At 48.7% G+C, this 23,687-nt stretch overlaps 1 protein-coding gene across 3 annotated transcripts in view; it reads right to left on the minus strand.

Moving 5' to 3' along the window:
* Positions 1-23,053, minus strand: part of LOC147609104 (cytochrome oxidase assembly protein) — a 33,812-nt gene extending 10,759 nt beyond the window's left edge. The window contains exons 1-3 of one of the 3 annotated variants that reach the window (XM_086788565.1): positions 23,035-23,053; positions 22,774-22,864; positions 22,489-22,596 (exon numbers count right to left, since the gene is read on the minus strand). In XM_086788565.1, coding sequence (XP_086644691.1) covers positions 22,489-22,506 — 18 coding nt within the window. In that variant the 5' untranslated portion in view covers positions 22,507-22,596; positions 22,774-22,864; positions 23,035-23,053. Of the gene's footprint in view, positions 1-22,488; positions 22,697-22,773; positions 22,950-23,034 lie in introns of those variants that run through there. The other 2 variants (XM_086788563.1, XM_086788566.1) reach the window with 2 other exon arrangements.
* Between the last annotated feature and the right edge of the window lie 634 nt (positions 23,054-23,687).

The raw sequence follows: 23,687 nt of genomic DNA on the forward strand, positions 1-23,687 counted from the left end.
GCAGGCGCCATCATCTGACGAGCAGGCCCCGGCGGAGGATGCCGCGCAGTCCCAGGAGGCTGGCGGATGGCAGGAGGTTCGCCGGCGGAAACGCCCGGCCCGCAGGGACCGTCGTCGCAGACGCCAGCAGGCAGCACAGGCTGGCGGACAGGCGACTCCGGCTGGCGTACAGGCACCTAGCCGCACTTATGCTCCTGTCAGGGATAGGCGGCCAGCAGGTCCCACCCCGATGGACGAGGATTCAGACTCAGTGCCCGTTGAGGCCGCTGGTGGAGCCTCCCACGTGGAGACCCCGCTCCCACCTCCCCCCGCGGGGGGCCCCCCACCCTCCTTGGAGCAGATTCCTGAGGATCCTGGGCTGCACTCTTCGACCCCCGGCTCCCCTTCCCCTCACCCGGAGAGCACTCCTTCCACCCTTCCTTCTCCCCCCCCAGCCCCCCCTCTCCCGCCTCCCCCGGCGGCCCCCCCTGACACCTATCCTCTGGCAGATGCCTCTCCATCCTCTCCTCGCTCTCCCCCCTCCTCGCCACGAGCCCCCATCCCTCCCTCGGCCTCTCCAGGATACTTCGCCAGGCCACCCACTGCCCCGGGGCAGCGCAGCTGGGTAGGCCAGAGCTCAGTCCAGCGGCTGTTCCACCGCCACTCCGGGCCGGTGGAGATGGCGATCCTCGCCTCGCCCGCCACAGAGTTCTCTCCAGCCTCCCCTGGGGGGCCCCCGCGAGTGATGGGGCTACCAGTGGATTACGGTTTTTTCAGGTGCCTCCAGCTGGATGCTGGCCCGTTCGAGACACTGGTCGCGCCCTTGCGAGTTTGCGTGGTGTGCCATCCCTCTCGTTCTCCCTCTGTGGTGAGCAGCATGGTGGCTTTCTCCTTTCCTCTCAGTGTTGCCCCAGACACAGCATGGGATTGCAACTCTGTAGAGGAAGTTTTGCGTGATCAGATACTGGAGTTTTCTCATCACTTCAGTGACTTGGGGCTCACGGACCTACTGCAGACCCGATTACACTCAGCCCGCATGAGCCTGTTTGGTATAGGAGACTGGCGGGCGGATCCGGTCCACACCTCAGTTGAGGCGGTGCTTCTGATTCTCCTCCATGCCGCCCCGAGGGTGCAGCCTACCTTTAGATACATATATGCAGAGAATTGGTCTCACGCCTATGCCCTGGACAGGGCGAAGGCGGAGTGGGGCTGGACACAGAGACAGGTCACCCTCTTTTTGGAGAGACTCCGCACCCGGACAGACAGTGATTATTCTCCCTCCAAGCCGGCGCCCAAGACTCACAGAGTGGAGGGCAGATCATCCGGGCCGGCTGAGAGGGGTGAGCCAGTGGAGGCTGCTTCACTTGCCATAGCTCATCCATGAGGATCCTCTCATGGAACATCCAGGGTCTCGGTGGACATCGCTGCTACATTGGACGGGGCAGACTTCGCCAGGAGATCCAGAGGGCTCTCGTTGGAGGACCCATCGATATCCTTTTCATCCAGGAGCACCACCTTTCTGCTGGGCGTACCCGCACCTGCGGGAAGATCTTGCCAGGCAGGAGTCACACTTTTTGGTCACCGGCATATGGCTCCCAGGGGAACCAGGGTGGAGTATGCATCTCAGTCAGCGAGCAGCTTCTATCTGAAGTTGTGGACTCTGGCATTCTGGTCCAGGGTCGTGCGCAGTGGATCATCCTTCGGGTTGGGGAAGACCGCATTGGCTTCCTCAACTTCTACGCCCCCAATGGGGCGACCGGGAGAGCCGAGTTCTGGAGCACCATTAGGCAGTCCCTCCCCTTGGCAGACCACTGGTGCCTCGGAGGGGATTGCAACATGCTGGAGGATGCAGAGGACAGGATGGGGGGCAGCCAGGAGACCATTCATGGGCCGGAGCTAGCTGCCTGGGAGGAACTAGTGCTTCAGGTGAGAGGCCAGGATCCGTGGACTCTCCCGGAGTTTGGCAGGTTGCAGGGGAGCCTATCTTTCTCGCGCTCGGATAGACGGGCCACAGGGGTTAACCTATCCCGCATCGACAGGTTTTACATTGATGAGTGGGCCTGTGATAGAGGTGGCACAGTGGGCATACTTGCAGGCTCCTCGTTTTCAGATCACTATCCAGTGCTTCTCCAGATTGAGGACCCCACGAGAGGAGAGCAGAGCCAGAGCGTCCGGATTCCAGATTGTCTCATAGAGGAGCCCGAGATTGCGATCGGAGTTGAGCAGGTCTGGCAGGAGCTGCAGTTCAGGAGAGGATCGGCAGCCAGCGATCTTGCCAGTGGCTTGCAGGAGATTAGCCAGATGCTCAGACAGGCTGCCTTGGACCGGCTGGAGGCTTTCAGAGAGCAGGAGAGGAGCCTACGGAGGAGTCTAGCGTCCCTCCAGAGACTCCAGGAGAGGGATCCTACGAGCCCTTGGATCTCAGAGCAGATGGAGTCAGCTCGCACGGAGATCAGATCCATCGAGGAGAGGAGGGTGGAGTTCCGATTCCATGCTCGGGCTTCCTTCTGGACACAGGCTGGGGACAGAGTGACTCGAGATTTCTTTGAGGCGACAGGGCCTCGCTTCAGACGAGAGGGTCTCAGGCGTCTCCGGCAGGCTGATGGCCAGGTTGTGGTGGATCCCCCCAGGGTTCGGGCTATAGCCACAGATTTTTACAGGGACCTTCTCTCTACTGAGCCAGCAGATGACAGGGTGAGAGAGGCTCGGGAGGCAGTCTGGAGCTTCACGAGACCGATTGTGCCGGCCCATTTACAGCACTCCCTTCTCTCCCCCTTCTCGGATACGGAACTGGAGGAGGCTCTTCAGGCATTACCTCGGGGCAAATGCCCAGGAGAGGACGGTCTTTCGGTGGCTTTCTTCCAGAGGTACTGGGGCCTCTTACACAGGGGCTTCAGATTGGCATTCCAGGAGATTATGGAGTCAGGAGTCATGCCGGACAGCATGGCTGAGGGTTTGATCCACTTGATCCCCAAAGAGGGAGGAGACAGACTGGAGATTAGACAGTGGAGACCGATCACCTTGCTAGGCACGGCCTACAAGGTCCTAGCTAAGGCGATCAGCAGGCGGCTTCAGCCTCACCTTCCGGACATCATCCACTCCACGCAGACTGGCTTCATCCAGGATAGGAGCATTCTGGATAACATTTTCTCCTTCTGGGAGGCTACGGCTCTGGCTAGATTTCGACAGGAGGATCTGGCAGTGCTCCTTCTCGACTTCGAGAAGGCATATGATCGGGTGGACTGGGCCTTCTTGGAAGGCACTATGGAGAGGATGGGCTTCCCCCCTCAGTGGATCCGTGGGGTCTCTGCACTCTACTCATCGGCTCATAGCCAGGTGCTGATACAGGGCGTGCGCGGAGAGAGGTTCCAGCTCTCGCGCTCGGTGCGGCAGGGGTGCCCCTTAGCGCCCTTTCTTTTTCTTTTTGTGGCGGAGGCCATGAGCACTTTTTTGACGGCTCAGGATACAGGTTTGCGGGGCCTCCAGCTTCCCATCCGTACCTCGGAGGAGCTCCTAGACTCGGAGTTTGCGGATGACACTGCTGTCTATCTTCAGGGAGGTGAGGAGAACCTCCGCCGCTTCGCCTTAGCCATGGACAGGTTTTGCAGAGCTTCGGGCGCTTTGATCAACTGGCACAAGTCGTGTGGGCTGTGGGTCAGCTCTATGCCCCCCCCGACTTGGAGGCCAGTTGACGGTTTTCAGTGGCTGCCCCCTGGCACTACAGTGCGTTATTTGGGATGTTATGTGGGCATTGACATATCTCCGGAGCAGCAGATAGCCCCCCTTCTTCTGAGCATTCGGAAGAAGCTTCTGTATTGGAGTACCGCTCGTTTATCTCTGGCTGACCGAGTAGTTGTGGCCAACCAGGTTCTGCTTGCTACTATGTGGTACATCACTTCCTGCTGGGCCTTCTCTCGGGCATGCATTGGCCAGGTGCAGCGGCTCATCAGGAACTTTCTTTGGTCCGGTGGCGATGGGCGGCCCGCCAGGGCCAAGGTGGCATGGGCGGTGATCACTCAGCCGAGGGAGAGAGGCGGCCTGGGCATTGTTGATCCTATTTGCCAAAGCCGAGCATTGCTTGGCAAGTTGGTAGTTCGTGGCCTCCTGCCAGGCGCTGAGCCGTGGAAGGAGTTTCTTGTTTCCAGGATGCTCAGCCGCACCCCCTCTCTTAGCGGCCCCTGGACCCCCAGCATTAGGTGGATCTTTACAGAGCAGCGATCCAGAGGAGTGGGCCTTGGCTTCGAGGAGCGTTTTGCAGCTAGCCTTCTGAGGGCCTGGTCGCATCTGAGGCCGTCACTCTTCCAGACTCCTCCGGGCACCGATGAGGAGCGCCTGAGGCAGCCATTGATCTGGAACCCCTTGATTCGACTTCCCAGTGGCCATATGGTTGGATCGCGGTCTCACGTGTCGTGGGGCCCTTTGAGCTCCGGCCCAGCCCAGTCCCTGGACGACTGGATATGTTTTCAGCAGCTGCCTCTAGAGGCCCAGGAGAGGAGACTCAGTAGGATGAGGGGCAGAGAGTTGATGAGACAAGACATTGAGGCGGCCATCCCCCGGGAGTGGCGGACCCCAGTACAGGACCCTCCACCTCCACAGTGGATGGGTGTCTTTACTCGGCATGAGATCCTTCTAGCGGTCTGCGGCACAGCGGAGAGAGTCGCCCCACTCACTTTCGAGGTGGGAGAGGGTGGCCAGCTTCAGAGGACACGACTAGATTTGGATGGGCTCCAGGGTTGTATTCTTCAGAGGGTGCGGGTGGTCGGCTTTCATCAGAGACAGTGGCATGTAGACCCCTCACCGGCCTCGATAGGAGAGGACTGTTCTTGGAGATTATGGGCTTGGGACAGCAGGCCTCTTATTCGCCTTCAGTGGGATCCAGGTGAGTGGTTTTGGCGAGATCCCTATTTGGCCCCTACCAGCCCAGGCATCCCCTTTTTTCAGTACACAGCGAGGCTGGGGCGGCGGATTCAGAGGCACAGGATAGCGAGCACCCCGGCGGCGGCCGAGCATTGGCGGCGACAGGGGCTCTCCCCTGCCTTTCTTAGGGACTTCTGGCAGCGCCTTTGGGCCAGCTTCCGGCCCCGGAAGGTGACGCTTTTTCTCTGGCTCACAGCGCATAGAGGACTGGCTGTGGGGGCATGGCTAGCTTTTGGCAGACACCCAGCGTCCTGCCCTCGGTGCGGCCATGCACAGGAGTCGCAGCGGCACTGCTTATGGGATTGCCCACAGGCTCAGCAGGTCTGGCAGCGCGCTCTCAGGATGGTTTTTGCAGGCTCACCAGGTGAGATGCTGGTGACGTGGGGTGCGGTGGCTTGGGCCACGGACAGCGGCCCGGCCCTTGGATATGAGGACGTCCCTGGCAGCGCGACCATCCAGGTCTCTAACAGGGCGATGGCGGTGGTTCCGACGCCAGACTTCTCATCGGCAGCCCCTCAGGAGGGGGTCGGGCACAGATGGGAGATGATCAGCAGCATGACGGCTTGGCACATATGGAGAGCCCGATGCAGGGAGGCCATTGACCGCCAGGCGACTCCATCGGCGGAGGTCATACAGGCCCTCTGGGTGGACATCATCCACACATTGAGAGGACACTGGGGGAAACTCCAGGGCGACTCGGATCGCATGAGAGGGCGCCGCAAGGCTTTCCTCCGCACTTGGCACCCTGGCCCTTTCCTCACCGCGAGGGGCGAGGATGTCACTTGGCACTACAGGCCTCCAGTCTGGCTTTTCTCACCTCCCACTTGTACTACTAGGTAGCCCCCCCCAGAGAGCGGCCAGCCACGGGGGTGGAGCTCAGGAGTTCTCTGTGTTTTATCCCTCCTTGCGAGGTGAGCTTTGTAGCCTTATGGCGTTTTCTCATTAACTAATAGAAGGATCTTTTTCCCGGAAAAAAAAAAAAAAAAAAACAATAGGTATGGTACTTCCTGGAGTACCAGCATCTATAACAACTCTCTACCTCTATGCATGAATGAGATTTTTTCTTTGTATGATTTCTTTGGCTCCATTCGAGCATACTAAGGCATTCCTAGCAAAACATCACAGCTAGTGAGAGACATAGTTGTTTAAAAACGCATTTTTTTCATGGAATAAAAATCGTGAACGTTTTGAAATATTCTTTTTTTTGGAACGCGTTTTTTTGCTAGACGATTTTTTTTGGTTTTAAAAAAACCTTGGATAACGTGTCGCCTATTGTACATTTTTTCGCTTCTTCGAACTTGCTGCCGCCGCCCTCCCGCCACCTGCTATTCGCGCGCAGCTTGCTGTTGAATCTGCTCTGCCTGCTGAAGACTGTTTTGCTGCTGTTTTCTGTGTGCTGTGTGCTGGAGAAGGCCGTACAACAGCCGTACAACTCTGTACGACTGCAGGTACTGTTGAGTACAGGCGGCGTTGAGCTGTGGAACAGAGGCAGCCTTAGCAGGCGACTATCATCAGGTGGCTGCAGGTTCAGGTACAGGCCGTACAGCCCTGTACGACTGCCGTACAGTGTACAGACACGGCTGACACAAGCTGCCCTAAACAGAGCTGTTGCAGGCGGCGTTGAGGTGCTGGACAGATCTGACTGCGCTGATTCAGGCGAGCACAGGTGCAGACAGCAGGCGGCGCTTGCAAGTACAACTCCTGGCACGTATCCCAAGGTGGTACAGACGGGTACGGGGCTGTTTTTCAGATCTGTACTTTCAAAGACAGCATAGAAGTGAACACAAGGAGGAGGGTACAGACAAGTACAAACACATGTGTGAAGCAGGGTTGTGGAAACAAGTGCCTGCAAGTACAGATTGGTACCGTTGCTTCCTCCAGTGCTAATTCACGAGCTGAATTTGGTAAGCTTCGCTTCTGTTCATCTATCTCTTTCTACTGCTTGATGTCTGTTGCAGATATGAGTTATCTGGCCCCTTGTGAGAGGAGGGGTATGGCAGATTGACAAGGGTTGAGACAGAGTTTGGACAGCATATGTATGTATGAGCTGAGATGTTGTATCATGCACTTGAGTTATGCCAGATGTATGCTCATGGCTGCCCTGCTTAGTGGTCTTGGCTGATCAGAGGGAGGCACAGTGTGTTATTGTGGAACACAGATCTGTGTGCATAGATCCTCTGTGCTAAGAGGTATTGTGGGCCGTCAGATTGGACATACAGGTGTAATCTCTTGGCTGATTTTTGTTGTACTCAGCCATTCATATTATTATAATTGAATAAAGAAATACCGCAAGGAGCGCCAAGCTTTGGGGCCAACAGGTGTCGCTTTGTTTTCAGATTTGGGCACTCTAGCTCCAATCTATTTTGTTTTCACATCTAGACTACAAGTGGACGGGTGACTGCTAGTCTACCGCACTCTGGTTTTCATCAGGGGCCGGTTTCAGTATATATAGCCAGCATGTCTCCCTCATATTTCACTTCTTGCATTGCTTGCTTAGCTTGTCTAGCTGCAGTCCCTCACTTACAAGGTCCTCTCCTCTTGCTCGGGACATGTATTCCTTTTGGTGATGATATTGAGACCTATGTTTCCTCTCCATCTTTCTCTCTCTCACTCTCTCTCCTATGTTTGCACTTTCCCTTCTTCTGCTGCACATTCTATCATGGTATCAGAGCGCCGGTGATTTTCAGCGTTGGGGTGGGACAGCCAAGATTGTGGGCTTGTCCACAGCTGTCATGGTTGGGTAATGAGTCAAGCCTACACCCCTCCCTTCTTGTTTGTTTGTTTGTTTACAGGTTTCGAGTCTCGTACTAGGAGCGTTCTATGAGGAGATCCTATGGGGATTTGACAGTGGTATTAGAGCATGCCTCGTGAACGAGCAAGTTGGTAGGTAGAGAAGATGAGGTCAAAGTAAGGTATGTGTTCAAGACGCTTGCTGTTTTGTTTATGCATCTGCTGCTGTTTTTTCAGATAGTGTGTGGCTTTTTCATCAAAGAAACCCGTGATGAGGGTGTAGGTGGTTAGCAGGGTCGTTTGCTTTGCAAGAAGAAGGCTGGAGGTGTTTGTGCAGCCGCATGAACAAGTTGTGAGAGAAAACAGAAAAAAAAGCATGTTTGCTTTTGGTTGAACGAGAGAGAGAGAGAGAGAGAGAGGCGATCGTGGCGGCGCTGGTCGCATGCTGGTTGTGGGCTACCGGAAGTTGCATGCGGCCAGGCTGGCAGGTGCCTAGGCCTATGCGGCCAGGCGTAGAGTGGCACAGGCCGCCCCGGATGCCTGAGCGTAGGCGGCGCCGGTAGGAAAGCATGGACGGCAGCCAGGTGGGCGACGATAGCAACGCAGGCGCCGGCAGCGATAAATCCACGAGGGAAGAGAAAAAAAAAACCAGAAAAGCATTGGAACGCCGATTTGGGTTGTTTCGTTTTTTTTTTTTTTTAAAGATTAAACTTATAAAAAAAAAAAGAGTTTAGAGGCCCCCCCTAAGGTTTAAAGGTGTTTTTTTTAAAGAAAACTCCCTCCTCTACCCATGGACTGATCTGCATTTTTTTCACCAGATGAAGCTTGCGTTTCAGATTTTCAAGGGCTGATTCATCCCCCTTTTCAGTGGGCTGCAGTTCCTCTTCATCAGGGTGTCAATTGGCAGCTTCTAGGCAGCCTGATAGGGGCGGTTTTTTTGGACAGCATACCTGTCCTTCTTGGCGGCACCTTCCAGGGTTCTCAGGCATTTTTTTTTCAGGTCTAGATAGCAACATAGCTGTCCCAAACAGGCTGCATTTTTGGCCTGTTTGGGCTTGCTTTCCCTTGCCCTGATCTTGGAGGTCTCTGGGCTCCCTTTTGCCTGTCCCTTCTAGTTATTTTGTGCCATCCCTCCCCCCCTGGTTGTTCTCTACAGTAGTTCTTGATCTGAGGCTTCAACGTTTCCATATTCAGCTCGGTTAGATATCATCCCCTACTTGCTGGCTTCCGATTTGGTGTCCTATTTTAGCCTCTAGGGCTGACCATGTTAGTCAGAGGGGCTGGTCACCCCTCACTCATATTTTACCCATATTTATTCCCCATTTTATGGTCTTGGGATTTTCCCCAGTCGTGGAGGTATTTATCACCAGTCGGCTGCCTTAATGTAGAGGTATATATAGCCGGCATGCCTCCCTCATATTTCACTACTTGCATTGCTCGCTTAGCTTGTCTAGCTGCAGTCCCTCACTTACGAGGTTCTCCCCTCTTGCTCGGGACATGTATTCCTTTTGGTGATGATATTGAGAGCAAGTTCTCACCTGTGTTTCCTCTCCATCTCTCTCTCTCACTCTCTCCTATGTTTCCACTTTCCCTTCTTCCGCTGCACATTGTATCAGTTTCTCGCCATGGACATATGCATGTACCTGCTGCTGCCCCATTGGACAAGGGGAAGAGAAAGCTGGAAGATGAGGGTCACCATGCCAAGAGACTTAAAGAATTTAAAGCAGGTGACAAATCTATGAAATTTGAAGCCTATCATGGTGATTATGATGCAAGCAAGGCAATGGCTTTTATAGCCCAGTTTGGCATTGCCTTTGGTGATGAGGAATTCTCTAAGAAATCCAAGATTCGCCGTGTCATCATGTTTCCAAAGGGCTTGGCTTCCCATTGGTGGATTATGGAAAAGCTTTCTAATAGCCTTGTGCACACTAAGGAGGAGATCTTTGCAGCTGATGAGTATGTCACAGACCTTGATCTTGCCTTTGCACAAGTGCGGACAGCCATTGCTCGTTCACAAGATAAGCATAAGAGGGCTGCCAACAAGCATAGAAGAGAGGTAGACATCAAGGAAAATGATTGGGTGTTGCTGAAATTTGAGAAAGCAAGACTCCGTAAGAGACCAGGAAAGGAGAGAGCATGCCCTAAGCTCTCAACCAGGTATTACGGACCTTTTAAGGTGATCAAGCAAATTGATGAGGTTGCTTTCCGTCTTGCATTGTCTGATCATTGGAAGATTCACAATGCCTTTCATGTGAGTCTATTGAGCAAGTATGTGGGGCCAGAGCCAGAAGAGCTTGTCACAAAAGAGCCACCAAAGGTTGATGAGCTAGAGGAAGTTCTTCAACATGAACAGATTGTGTTTCACAAGAAGAGAAAGCTACCTACCGATAAGCATTCCAAGTGATACCTTGTAAAGTTCAAGAACTATTTGCCTATCAATGCAAAATGGATTGATGAAGACTATTCAAAGATTACCCACAGCTTCTTCAAACGTATTTGGAGGCTTTTCAGTTGAGGTCAACTCTTTAGAAGTCAGGGAAAAATGTCACCATTTGGCCGCCCAAGTAGACTTCCCCTATTTTGTGCCAAGGTAGGGGAGGCTAGGGAGCTTCGCGTCGCCCGTACTAAGGCCACGACTCGCGTCACCTACGGAAGGCCAAGCCTCGTGTCACCCGTAGTGTGGCCAAGACGTGGAACCCACTGTCAAGGATCCCACTTTAGGCTTCCCATTGAGCTAGTTCCGTGCTCAAGAAGACCTGCTACACACATGTTCCAAGAATGGGAGATATTTCCATTGCATAATGCATATGCATGCATCTTTGACTACTTGAAACTGTTTTCACGTGACTTGTTTTCGTGTGAATGCCTTCTATGACGTGTCTAGTTCACGCGCTCGAGACGCCCACCCATCAGCTGTGTGAATGCCTTGTATTCTGACATGGTTTGTGGCATGTGAACACATAGTTGTCTCTGTACGACGTACGACAGCATATCGTACGAAATATCGTAGGGACTCGTACATACTTTTTCGAGAAACTTTTTTTTCCCCCAATTTTTTTTTTTGGAATAATGGTCTTGTTTTTCCTTGTCTATGGCTCTTTGAGCTTTCCTCTGCACTATGATGCTTCCCTCCTTTTTAAAATACTCCATATCTCGAAATTGGAAATACCTAAGTTTATAAGTAATTTTTTAAAACACACAATGAGGTTCCGGTAGTTCTTCCTCCAGGACGCTCCGATTGCCTTGTCACAGGAGCTTAAAGAGACCGAGTTTGATGACGAGGGCAACATCCTTAGCGAGGGTGACTTTTGCAAGCGCTCCGATAGACACTCTTCTGATGGAGATGATCCTAGCGAGAGCTCTGATTTTGATAGTGATCACTTCTCCATCTAGATTCTAGCCCCAACCCTCTAGCCTCCCTTTTTTTGTGCACCACTTTTTGTACTTACTACTATGGCTACATGCGCCTAGAGCGCCTCGCATTGTATGACTTAGGCTTTAGCCTAACATCTATGTATGTTTTCAACTTGGTTTTAATGGAATTTTGGTTTGAGTCATGTGACAACTTGTCTTCTCTTTGAAATTGAAAATACTAAAGTTTGTAAGTATTTTTTTAAAAGACCGTACGATAAGAAAAAAAATTTTATCATACCGTATTTTTCCGTATGGTATCGTATCGTACGAACCGTATGGTATCATACCTAACAACTATGAGTGAACAGGTGGTAAGTATTCATTTAGCCCTTGTTTATTATTGTAAAGGTTTTATAACCTTAGCAGATCACACTTATTATAATAAGTTGGGCATAGGCCACTGGCCAAGCGCCCAGGGCCCAACGATAAAAGTGTGGCCAGCCCAAACTCTAAGCACCCACACATGGCCTCATAATTGTGTGGATACTTACAGGAGGTGCCCACCGTTAATTATGGTGGACCGTGCCACATGGCACAAGGGGCTTGGACCCCTCCACCTCCTCTCCCCCATTCTTCTCCACCTTCTTCCACTATTCCTTCTCCTACAAGCGGGTACCAGCCTCATTGGTGAGTACATGTTCGTGTACCTTCTTCTACATTGAGTACCAGCTTGTGTACCGGATCTTCTACGAGTACCTGTTCGTGTACTCGTAGAGTGTGAGCACCTATTTGTGTGCCTACACTTGGGAGAACCAAACCCGTTCCTTTGCGAGTTGTGCAAGCCAGGGTCTAGTACAAGATGCATGGTCTCAGATCGATAGTTTCGTGTTCACACAACTCCAGGTGTATGAGGAGTCGAGGCTGGTTGCATTGACTCATTCGACGAGTCTGGCTTCGGAATTCTTCACAGGCAAATACTTGTTTGGGTAATATGCCCTCATATTATGCATTGCATGGATTATCTAGCTGGCAAGCCCTTGGAACTTTGTACACAAATAAAATACTCCAATAATATACTTAAGTATTGAGGGGGGAGAGGGGGGGGAGGGGGGGGAGGGGGGGGATCGGCCCGTTTACAGCCCCCTATTGTGCGGTGCTTCTCTTTTGCAGATTGCCTTGAGCAATGATGTATCTTTCAATGATTATATACCTAGTTGAATCCACGAACATGCCCAAATTCACCTTTTAGAAAAGTGCATGTTATATACTCATGGTAGTCAACCCACAAGACTATATAACTATCAACTCCATTATGCATAGTATGGACTAGATACTATGACATCCCTACTAACGTCATCAGTGCCCAATAGTGGATGTAGATGTAACACGAGGAAGCTTCGGGGGAGATCGGTAACTTCAATGCTCAGAAATCAGGGCAGAGATCCCTCTCAGCCAAGAAAGGTTCAGTTAGTCTTTTATTTCAGTATTTTACATCATTCTAATAAAAGCAAATACACCATTCGTGGTGGGGGCCTTACAGAGGGTATTCGGGACCCAATACTGTGTCCTCTTCTCCCTCTCTCTCTCTCTATTTTTTTGCACATCTATATTCAGTTTTGTGCGTTAATTTCGTCTTTCTTAGGGTTTCGTTGCTAGATAGTGATTCAGCAGCATTTTTTTCCTGCTCAGAAGCAAAAAAATTGATGTTAAGCAGTGAAATATCACTTCCTATAGCACCGAAATATTATTGCCCGGCCGGTAAAGTTAGCAGCAAAATTTTGTTGCTGGGCAACGACCTGGAAACTAAGACTCCCACCTAAATCGTTGCCGATAGGAGATTTTCTTTCTACCTATTTCAACTCCTTACACATATGAAGAGGACGCTTTCACAGCAGCATTTCCTCCTACCACGCCTCTTCCATCAAGCCTCTCTTCCTCTCCAAGGTAAGTGCCCCTTTCCTTTCTTACTTTCTCCCAAGCTTTCATGGAAAGCTTCTACATAGATCTATGTGAGCTTTTCTTTCCCTTCCCCTCTCTTTCCTTTCCCTTTCTCCCTTCCCCTCTCTTTCCTCTCCCTTTCCCTAACCCTAATCCTATGCATAGAGCTCTAATAGAGAGCTTTGATGGAGATCTCTCCATCAAGCTATCTATTAAGCATTATATGCATAAAGCTAGGGTTAGGACAACATAAACCAATTTCTTTCAATCAATTATGCATTAGGAATAGGCGCTTGGGGGAACAAGGACATAACCTTCTACCTAGTAAGAGTTTTTGCTTCATGTAATTCTTACATTGACTAATTAATATGATATAAAATGATTAGTAATATGTTTTTTTACATGTGAAGTATATTTTGTTTACACATGGCCCATACTTTGTGAGGAACCAAGGGCCTCTTGCTACAAGGAAATCTCAAGACATGGAAAAATCACACTATTCCGCACGTATCAATTATTTCCGTACAACTCAACATGGTGGTGGGAAAACAAAAACAAATGCGAGAGATTTTCAACACATGATACCAAAGGCAAATGTAACGATACAATGAAATTGTTAAAAATCAGGTTAGTTTGCACATGGCTCATACTTTGTGAGGAACCAAGGGCCTCTTGCTACATGGAATACTCGAGGCATGGAAAAATCACACTATGCCGCACGTATCAACTATTTTCGTACAACTAGACATGGTGGTGGGAAAACAAAAACAAATGCACTACAAGAGCTTTTCAACACATTCTACCAAAGGCAAATGCAACGATACAATGAAATTCTTAAAAATCAGGTTAGTTTATACAACACAAAAACAATCACTGTTATCAATATATATATATTATGAACACTTATCATGCTAAATAAAGTGTATCTTTATGGAGGATGGTGATTGAGAAGGAGATAAAGTCAAAGTGATGCAAATTGTAATAAAAATTATTCTCAATATAAGTAGAAAAAGACTTTTAAAAAATTCTTCTCCTTTTTCACTTCAACTATTTGTATTCCTCAAAGAGACTCCTCTCCTTTTCAGGGCTTTATTTAGAGAGATGTTTGCCCTCGTCTTTGGATAAATGCTTAGCCTCGTCTTCTTCGCGTAGTTTGCGCTTTTACGTTAGCTTGATCTGGCCTGTCCTGGCCCTTGCTTTAGCTTCAGCACTAGGCAAATGATGAAAACACAAATGATTTGTGGCCTTGATATTTATACTCCTCTAGGACAGCAGTCAGCTGGCTAATAAGCAGTCGATTGTCCTAAAATCTGCCCACGACTGAATATACAGCATTAAATTCCCAATAAATGCTGCGCATGCTTTCACACTTGGTTGGGCACTAGGCACATAAGTCTAGGGGGACTGGGCACTGTCTACCTGCTGTACTGGAGGCTGGGCTGCCCCACACTTGCCCCATAGCCATCCCATGGCTGGATAACCATCGGCTACCCTTGGTATGCCCCTAGGACTGTCTTACAGCCCTCCTATGGCCCTCCCATGGCTGGTGGGTACAGCCAAGGCCTTCCTGGCCCTTATGGGGATTGTCTTGTACTTTCCCCATGCCCACATGAGTTCCTGGGGTAGCCCTATGGGCTGGCCCCTTTTCCTAACTGCAACCCTATCTGTCTACACAGTGTTCTGGCATCCGGTATCATACCAAATACACAGAGTCACTGACATCATTCTAGAGGGAGACTCACAACGCGGACTGGCACTGTTTCATGTGTTTCATGTGTAGGACAATGCACACCTGACCTTGGACTCATGTGCAAGACAATGCACACTTGACCTTGGACGACTGGGATGGAACCCTGGTTGACTCGTCCCGGACTGGGCTCACATGGGACCAGTTTACCATCCCAGGTCCTACACCTTCTGTACAGATATGTCTACGTGGCATCCAAGTGCGGGATGCACGTGACAATAGAACTCTGTTATCAAGATATGCTCTCACACACGCACTCCACACACACACACACACACACCACATAAGAGCATATATTCACACAAAGCCCTTCGTACTGAGTTTCTGTCAAACCTCCAGAGATGCAGGGCAGACTCAGCCATAATGAAGCCTAGCACTAAGGGAAGTAGCAAATAGAAAGAATTAGTGCAGCTAATAAGTAGTTGATAGGACAAATGCACCACTAAAGATAGAAAGAATAAGCACCACTATCTTTCAGTGATTATGTGTATTGTGGCTAGTTCATTTTAGTGTTAACGAGCGTATTGTTCACAAGACGGTGCCCAAGGACATTCACACCTAGCCGGTGTGGTTTCAGACATACCTACTCATGTCTATAAGGATTTTCCTATCAGTCATACAATCTGTACTAACTAAAAGTTCCAAGGAAAATTCTTGTCCTTTGCAATTATTAGGTCATTAAGAACAATTATTGTAGAGGCGTGAGCCCACCAGGCATGATTCCATCATACATAAGCCTCTACACCTATTCAAGCCATGCTGCTCGAGAGAACACTATAGCAACAAATAATATACCACACATGGTGGCCAAGTGTCACCATTTGGCAACCCAAGTGGTCTTCCCCTATTTCGTGCTAAGCTAGGGGAGGCCAAGGAGCTTCGTGTCGCCCGTACTGAGGCTAGGACACGCGTCACCTACGGGAGACCAGGCCTCGTGTTGCTCGTAGTGTGGCCAGGACGTGGAACCCACTGTCAAGGATCCCAGTTTAGACTTCCCATTCAACCACTTCCATGCTTGGGAAGACCTACTCTTTACAAACTCCAGGAATAGGAGATATATCCATTCCATAATGCACATGCACGCATTTCTACTAGCTTGAAACTAATTTCACGTGACTTGTTTTCGCGTGACTGCCTGCTATGACATGTCCAGTTCACAGAAAGCGAACGCCCACCCGTGAATCGTGTGAATGCCCAATCTTTTGACTGAGTTTGTGGCATGTGAACAGGTGGTAACTATCATGTGAATGCCCAATCTTTTGACTGAGTTTGTGGCATGTGAACAGGTGGTAACTATCATTTCTAACCTTACTTATATTTGCAAAGGTTTTATAACCTTAGGAGTTCACACTCACTTTAAATATTGGCCCACCCGTTGGTCAATGCCCGGGCCAGTTCCATAACTATTGTCCAATCCACCTAGTGGGCACCCTCACCTCTTTTCTCATCCACGTGAGGCCATTTAATGGCTTGGGTAGTGTCCACCCTATACTTAAGGGCATTGCCAAGTGGCAGGAGGGGACTGGACCCCTTCCACCTCCTCTACAGCAACTTTACTCCACGACTCTCTCTCATTTTTATCACACATTTTGGGGGCTAGCGCATATCTCCCTGGCTCTCTATCTGAAAATCGATTAGCTTGAGTGTGGCCGCCTATTGTACCTATTGTGTACTTGTTGTGGGCACCTACTGCACCTATTGTACCTACTGTGTACTTGGTGTAGCTACCTTATGTACCTACTATGCCTATTGTACCTACTATGTACTTCTTGTGGCACCTGTTGTACCTGTTGTAGCTACCTTACGTACCTACTGTGTACTTTTTGTGGGCACCTATTGTACCTACTGTAGCTGCCTTTTGTACCTGGTATGTACTTGTTGTGGGCACCTAATGTACCTGTTGTGTTGCTGTGGGCACCTTGTGTACCTACTTGTGATATGCAGCGGAAGTCTTTGTATTGGAAGATCCTGTCACACAAATGCTCACACCGTCTTCTGTATCCTGAGTTTCGTGAGTTTAGCAATCCACTTTAATACTTCAAACTTTAAAGAGATATGAGAGAGAGAGATGAGAACTGTACACCAGATTGGGTCCCGAATTACCCACTGAAGGGCCCCCTATCCCGATAACGAGATAGTATTTGCTTTATTTCTTTAGAGAGAATGACTGTGGACTGTAGATAAGCCAAACGCAAGATCTCGGAGGATCGGAAGCTTGGCTGAACTGTACACGGCTGTAGAAACACCTCGATGAACTGATCTCGAGCCTATGCACTCTTCCCAAGGGCATGAGGAAGGGCTGCACACCTAAGGCTGAGAAAAGAAGGTGGTGGACTGTTCTAAGCTATGTTAGAATGCTGTAAATGCTTATGAATGCTTGGTTACCTTTACCAGAGGGCTGTAGCATGTATGGATGATGCATATAGGCGGAGGAACTGTTGTAGAACTGCTGTAGGACTGAAAACGCAACGAAGAACTGCTGTAGAACTGTCAACGCATGGCTGGGCTGATGCTGGACAGAAAAACGCAGACTTTATTGCTGTTTTGGGGACTGTGTAGGACTGAATCTGCAGGCAGCTGGTCACTATGCAGGAAAACGCAGATCTGCCTGCTGATTTGGACCTGAATAGATGCTGAATGCATGCGCCTAGGGTCTGAAGGGCTGCGTTGAACTGTAGAGGCTGATTGGAAGCAAAACACAAGGTCTCCTGGCTGGAGAAGCAAACGCAGAAGCTCCAATAGGGCTGGATTAGTCTAGGGCTGAAGGCGGGGATGCTCCTAAGGCTGAGGATGAAGGTGCCCAGCTCACTGAAGACTGAATGAGAAACTAAGCCCTATGCAAGCCTATTTATACTAACTAAAGGCTGGTCAAGTTGGCTGGTCATTTATTTAGTAAAGTTTATATTTATAAATGACAATAAACACTAAATAAATACCAAAAAATATGGGAAAAAAACCACATAAATCCTAGTAAATTCCCTAAGGCATATGAATGCATATTATGCAGGATATAGAGTGCTTTGTGATGCAAACCCTAAGGCTTCTACTAACTCTACATGCATGAATGATTCTCTCCAAGTGGGTTAAGGGACTTGACTGACTGACTGACTCGCTAAGGCTGAGGAATGACCTACGTAGCTCGTGCCTGACTTATCCTAGACTGAGGATGTACAATGGGGTCACGGCGTACGACAATTATCATCCTACTGGGTTCTAATAATGTACAATTGTTGCACTGCTGATGATGAGCCATCTTGTCACCATGCACTGAGTGTAGAGTGCATGTGACACTACTGTACCCGTTGTACCTGACTGTACTAGCTAAAACCCTGAAACCCTAGCAAGTACATGCTGAAACCCTAATTGTACCTACAAGTATAAGCTAAAAACCCTACTGTACCTGCAAGTACATACTGAATACCATCCTACATCTACAATACCAGATGTACATGCTCAGGAGATTCCCCTCCTCTCGTGAGAGGTAGGTGGCAATATCATCTACCAGCGCCCCCAACAAAGAGGAAGAGAAAGGAGCTAAGTGGGCACCCCTGGCGGATTGATCTGGTAATCGGGAACCTGTCCCCTTTGGCACCGCGAATGAGGACCTAACAGTGGGCAGCGGAATAAAGCGCTGAGACTCCCCGAATCCATCTGGTTGGGAATCCCATCCAAAATAGGGTGCCCTTGAGGAAAGCCCAATCCACTCTATCATAGGCTTTCTCAAATTCCAAGAGGAGCACTGCCATATCCTCTTGGCGAAAGGGACCATGGCGATCACCTCCCAAAAGTGAAGATGCTATCGAGATGCTCCTATCCTAGATGAAGCATGTATGTGTGCCAGAGGGAGATAAGACTCAATGTCACCATATGGACTCCTCAGCTCGCCGACCACGTGTCAGCGGTGATGAGGGACTGTAATCTCGAAGAAATCCCACGTGACAATGTCATTTGACTAGTCCAAAAGGATGCACGAGCGTGGTACCTGAACTTCACCCTCCTTTATCGAGCGTATCTCTATGTAGGCTGTCTCCATCTAATTCCAGCCATGGGCTATCTTGGGTCTGCTCTTGCAATCTCTGAAGGGAGGCGAGGCTCTTGCGCAAGCTCCTCTCGTGCTCTCCAAAAAGATATGAGCCTGTCCTCAACTGCTCTTTGCAAGACCGATCCAACCTCTCTAAGCCCCGCATCTAGGTCTGCCCCCAGCAGCCAGCTAATCCATGTCTGAAGGTGAGTGTCCCATATCTCCCTATCTGTGGGCCAATAGTAGCATCTTGAACCAAACTCTCAGGGATGCGGACACTCTACTATCACTCGGGCTGCCAAGGGTCCTCAAGGTGGAGGAGGAAAGGGGCATGGTCAAATAACGTGGTGCCTATCATACCCCCCCCACACCCCACCCCTCTGCATGCCCACTCATCCACATAAAATCTGTCAATGTAGGAGAGGTTTAGTCCGTGCATCCTCGTCTAAACTAGAAAAACACAAGCTCTTGTGGGGGGCGTCCAAACTTTATAGGTGCTACGGATCTTCTCTCATGGTGAGAATCTACACCTCCCAAGTGGAGTACTCAGCCTGCGAGATAGTGTCCAACCCTCCTCCATGTTTGTCTATAGGGTCTCTAGCATGTTGAAGTCCCCTTCCATCATGCACCAAAAAACTGCCTGAGGAAGCTCTTACAGCACCTATATAATCTGTCCACCTTGATGTCCTATTGAAGGACATGAATATTGAGGAGGCCCATCTCGTCCTCCCCGATCTTAATGATCACCCCCGAACTCTCCCCTGACCCATGGTGCCTAAGTCCAAAATTGAAGGGAGCGACTACTTAGTGACTAAGATGCAAACACCCCTTGGTTCCCTCTAGATCAAGAGTGGGCAACCAAAAAGTGTGGCTACGGCTCGGCAAAATCTTCCTACACTCTGGGTACATCCTACATGTCACGATTCTGACTTAATCTCTCTTAATTACCTTTTATTACTCTTAATCTCTCTTAATTACCTTTTATTACTCTTAATCATTGAAGGGGCACGAGTGAAGGGTCACACCTTGTCACATGGGTCATCCGTTAGAATTAGTGCATCTCAGTGTGTTTGTGCAATACCTGTTTTTTGGGTATGATATGTATTTTTTCCTTGTAGAGTGAGTCGTGAGCTGGTCAGCCTGTTCCTCAGGCAATCGGCCAGATCACATCCTCACTATATAAGGCTGGTCCTCATATTCACTTTCTCATCTATTCCTTTGCACAAGTTCAACATCTCTTGCTGGCTAATTGCCATTGTAAAGCTTTGCTAATATAAAAGGTGATCTTGTCCACAAGCTCTCTCTACTCTCTCTCTCTTGTTCAGTTTATGCTTCCGCCTGTGCATTCTCCAACATGGTACCACTCGCTTAGGTTCAAGCTATTCCACTATTCTGCAAATCTGCCCACCATCTCTTTCTAGTGCCTTGCGTTTTCTTCCATACCTCCTCCTCGCTATAGATCAGTCCCTAATAGTAGCTGCGTTTCACTACTTTGTTGCGTTTTCTAGTCCAGCCAGCTCTCTGTTTGCTATCAGCCAATCTTCTTGCCTGCGTTTTCTTCTACAAAGGTGTGAAGGTTCTTGGCTGCGTTTTCTTCTACATAAGCAAGTGTTGGAGTTGTTTTCTGCTCCAGCATCAATTGTTGGTGAGTTCTCTTGCATATGGTGTTGCCAGACAAGTGGCACTATTTTTTCTTCTTCCTCCATGAGTCCCTGCCCTTTCAATAGGAGGTTCACGGTGGTTCTTGGATTGTTTTGCTGCTGTCCAGCCTTTGTCTCTCTCAAGTTTGAGAGGGGCTGATTGGTTCTGGAGCCGCGCTTCGCTGGAAAGCACTTGAGAGGAGTCTTGGAGAGCTGAGATTTGTGTTCTTTGTTGCTGTAGATATGGCTCCCCCCTGCACGAACAAGGATGACAAGTTGAAAGGACCCAACTATGCCCATTGGAAGCTTCAAATGCGGATCTAGTTCATCCACATGGTCTAAATTGGAGAATCTCTTTGCTCGAGATTCGTCGATGAGGGCAGTTACCTTGCAAGGGCAACTCTACAGTTTGTTATGTCTTGCAGGCAGTTCCATGCAGTCTTTCCTCATCAAGGCCAAGGTTATCCATGACCAATTACTGGCAATGGGTGTTGCTTTGTCCTCTACTCAGCTGGCTACACTTATCCTTCTCACCAAGCTTCCCCCGGACGGACTATGATGTGATTTCTTGATCTTTGCAGTGCCAAGTCACATCCACTCAATTGGATTTTGATGATCTTCGCTCCCTACTCTTGGAGGAAGAGTTCGTCCTCATTTCACAAGGTAAGTTAAAGGTGTCTCTCAACAGTATTGACCAGGCACTTTCTACAATTCAAAAGAAAGGTCGGAGTCGCTGCTTCTCTTGTGGGAAGAGGGGACATCTGTCCAAGGAATGTTTGTCCAAGAAGAAGGACAAGACCAAGGGCAAGGCTTCATCTCAAAGAAAGGGCAAAGACACAACACATGATAATGATACAAATTCTTCTAGTACCACTTCTAGGGCTCCCAAGGCACTTCCGGCTTAGGACGACCCAGATGGTGTACTTCTTTAGTAGGGATTGATTACAACTCCACTTTACTGGCGTAAAGGAACCGTGATTTGGAGTTCCGAGCATTAGGACATGGTTATCTTTTGAGTAGCAGAGATTATGAACTGGATCTATTTCAAGTTTATTGTTCGAGGCTTTTGAGACGTGATGTGTTTTCCGTCCACTGTTGGGGATTATGAACGCGGTGTGTCTAACAGCTCATCATCTATTCTTAGAGTTCACTATTATATACTTGTGTAGTAATTCGTAGCCAAGCAAAGTTCCTTGCTATTCGTGGTGGCATTTCGTTTTGAGGAAACAAGTTGGAGGGTGCTCTCTCTCAGGTGATTCCAGTATTCGTGGTGCTGGAGGGTCCATGGTTGCATCTTCATCAACTTATCTTCTTCAGACTCTTGCACACTATGAGCTGCAGAGGGGGTGTTAGAATTAGTGCATCTAGTACCTAAGTTTTGGGTATTATATGTATTTTTTCCTTGTAAAGTGAGTCGTGAGCTCGTCAGCATGTTCCAAAGAAAGTCGACCAAGTCACATCCTCACTATATAATGCTAGTCCTCATATTCACTTTCTCATCCATTCCTTTACACAAGTTCAGCATCTCTTGCTAGCTAATTGCCATTGTAAATATTATTGCTAATATAAAAGGTGATCTTGTCCACAAGCTCTCTCTACTCTCTCTCTCTTGTTCAGTTTATGCTTCCGCCTGTACATTCTCTAAAATCATCACCAAAGGACACGTCTCTTCAAAGAGACACATCTATTGATTAAAGGACACATCTTTGCATCCAAAAGACATAACTATTCATTCAAGAGTCACACCCTTTCATCAAGGATGTGCCTCTTCATTTGTACCTCTTTACGTCCTATTTAACAAGGCCTTGTGTCTCAATGCAAACAATAGAGCTTTTCACTCTAAGCATCTTACTTTTCAGTTATGTCTTTTAATCATGTCTTAAATGACTAATAGGCTGAAAAGTCCTCACAGTGGTATCAAAGTAAACAAACTCCAACCTATGTAGGATGCCCACAACCAACTCTAACCCTAAAAATCAGCAAAACTCTAACCCTAAAAATCAGCCAATCTTAACCCTGAAATTGGCCATAGCAAGGTTTGTATGAAAGAGCAGGAAAGAATGTCCCATTCAATTTTGGCCCCTTTGCCCAATTTTGCCTGATTTCCCAATTTTCTATAGCACACAAAAAAAACCAAAACCAATGGCAAGCTGTAGCCTCACCAGGGTCTTCTCTCCCATCTTTCCAAGCGCCCGTTGGTGATGGCACTCCAAGGCTGAATCGTCCTTCTTCAATAGTCGCCTGCTTTCGAAGTGAAGCCGCGACGATTACTGCATATTATAAGTCCTTTTTTTTAGGCTTTAAGCCTAAGCCTTGAGCCGTCCACATAAAGAAAAAAACAACAACGGCCCGCCTCTTCAAAAAAAAAAAAAAAACAGCTTTCGCCTACAGCCCGCCGCGCGCACACAGGAGAGAGAAAGAGAGAGGGGGGGAAAAAAAGTCCTCACAGTGATAAGTGGTGCTGCTCTCGCCGCCTCCTACAGCACGACAGCCCTTGGTCTTCTCCGTTCGTCAGAATTTCGTTCCACGTATTTTGTACTTGAAAAGAAACGAAAATTCCTACACATCACTATAACAGCACCACATACACAACAATGTAGTCTTGCTTAATCTCCCTTCGTAGTTTTACAGGCACAGCACACCTCGGGCAGCAATATTACTCTTTATGGGATGAAGACACCTACATGCATTAGTTGGACGCATCTTACCATTTGGCAATAAAATCTTCGTCTACAATGGCTTATGGCCAGACTTACGATCGAGCTATCTTCAAGATACTCCTCCTCGGGTACCCTCCTGTGCTCCTATACATGTTCCTGTTTTTGTTTTTCGTGTGGATATTTGGGGTTCAAACTTCAAAATAGGATTTACCTCATTATACCTTTCTCTTGGAACGTCATCCTTATCTTGGCCTTACCATCCCATAGGCATCTCTTATATTCAACAACTTCAACGAGGATTCTCCCAACCAACCAACCAACTCACGTGCTTCAGTTGACACACAAGCTCTAGTTCCCAACGACATACCAACAAAGGTAGATAATATTGAACTTAAAGGCCTTTATCATTTAGTTTAAGCAAATCATTCTAAGACATTGGACATCAAAGGCCAATGCAATAAATGCATTTTAGATCAGCAGCTATACCAGCTCCATCTATATTTTGAGAACTTCAATCTCTGACCAAGAAAGTGACTATTGCCGCCTCCTTACTCAAAGATACTGCCTTTTTATGGTGGCAATAGCAGTTGACTGATGGCAAGTCCATCACAACTTGGAATAAATTTAAGCAATTTATACCTGCCAATGCAGATTTCCAAGCATGATCTCGTTTACACCATTTGACCCAAACCAGATCATTA

Source organism: Cibotium barometz, chromosome 52 (assembly GCF_041138505.1).
Source record: "Cibotium barometz isolate CiBa-2024 chromosome 52, ASM4113850v1, whole genome shotgun sequence".
Lineage (NCBI taxonomy): Eukaryota > Viridiplantae > Streptophyta > Polypodiopsida > Cyatheales > Cibotiaceae > Cibotium > Cibotium barometz.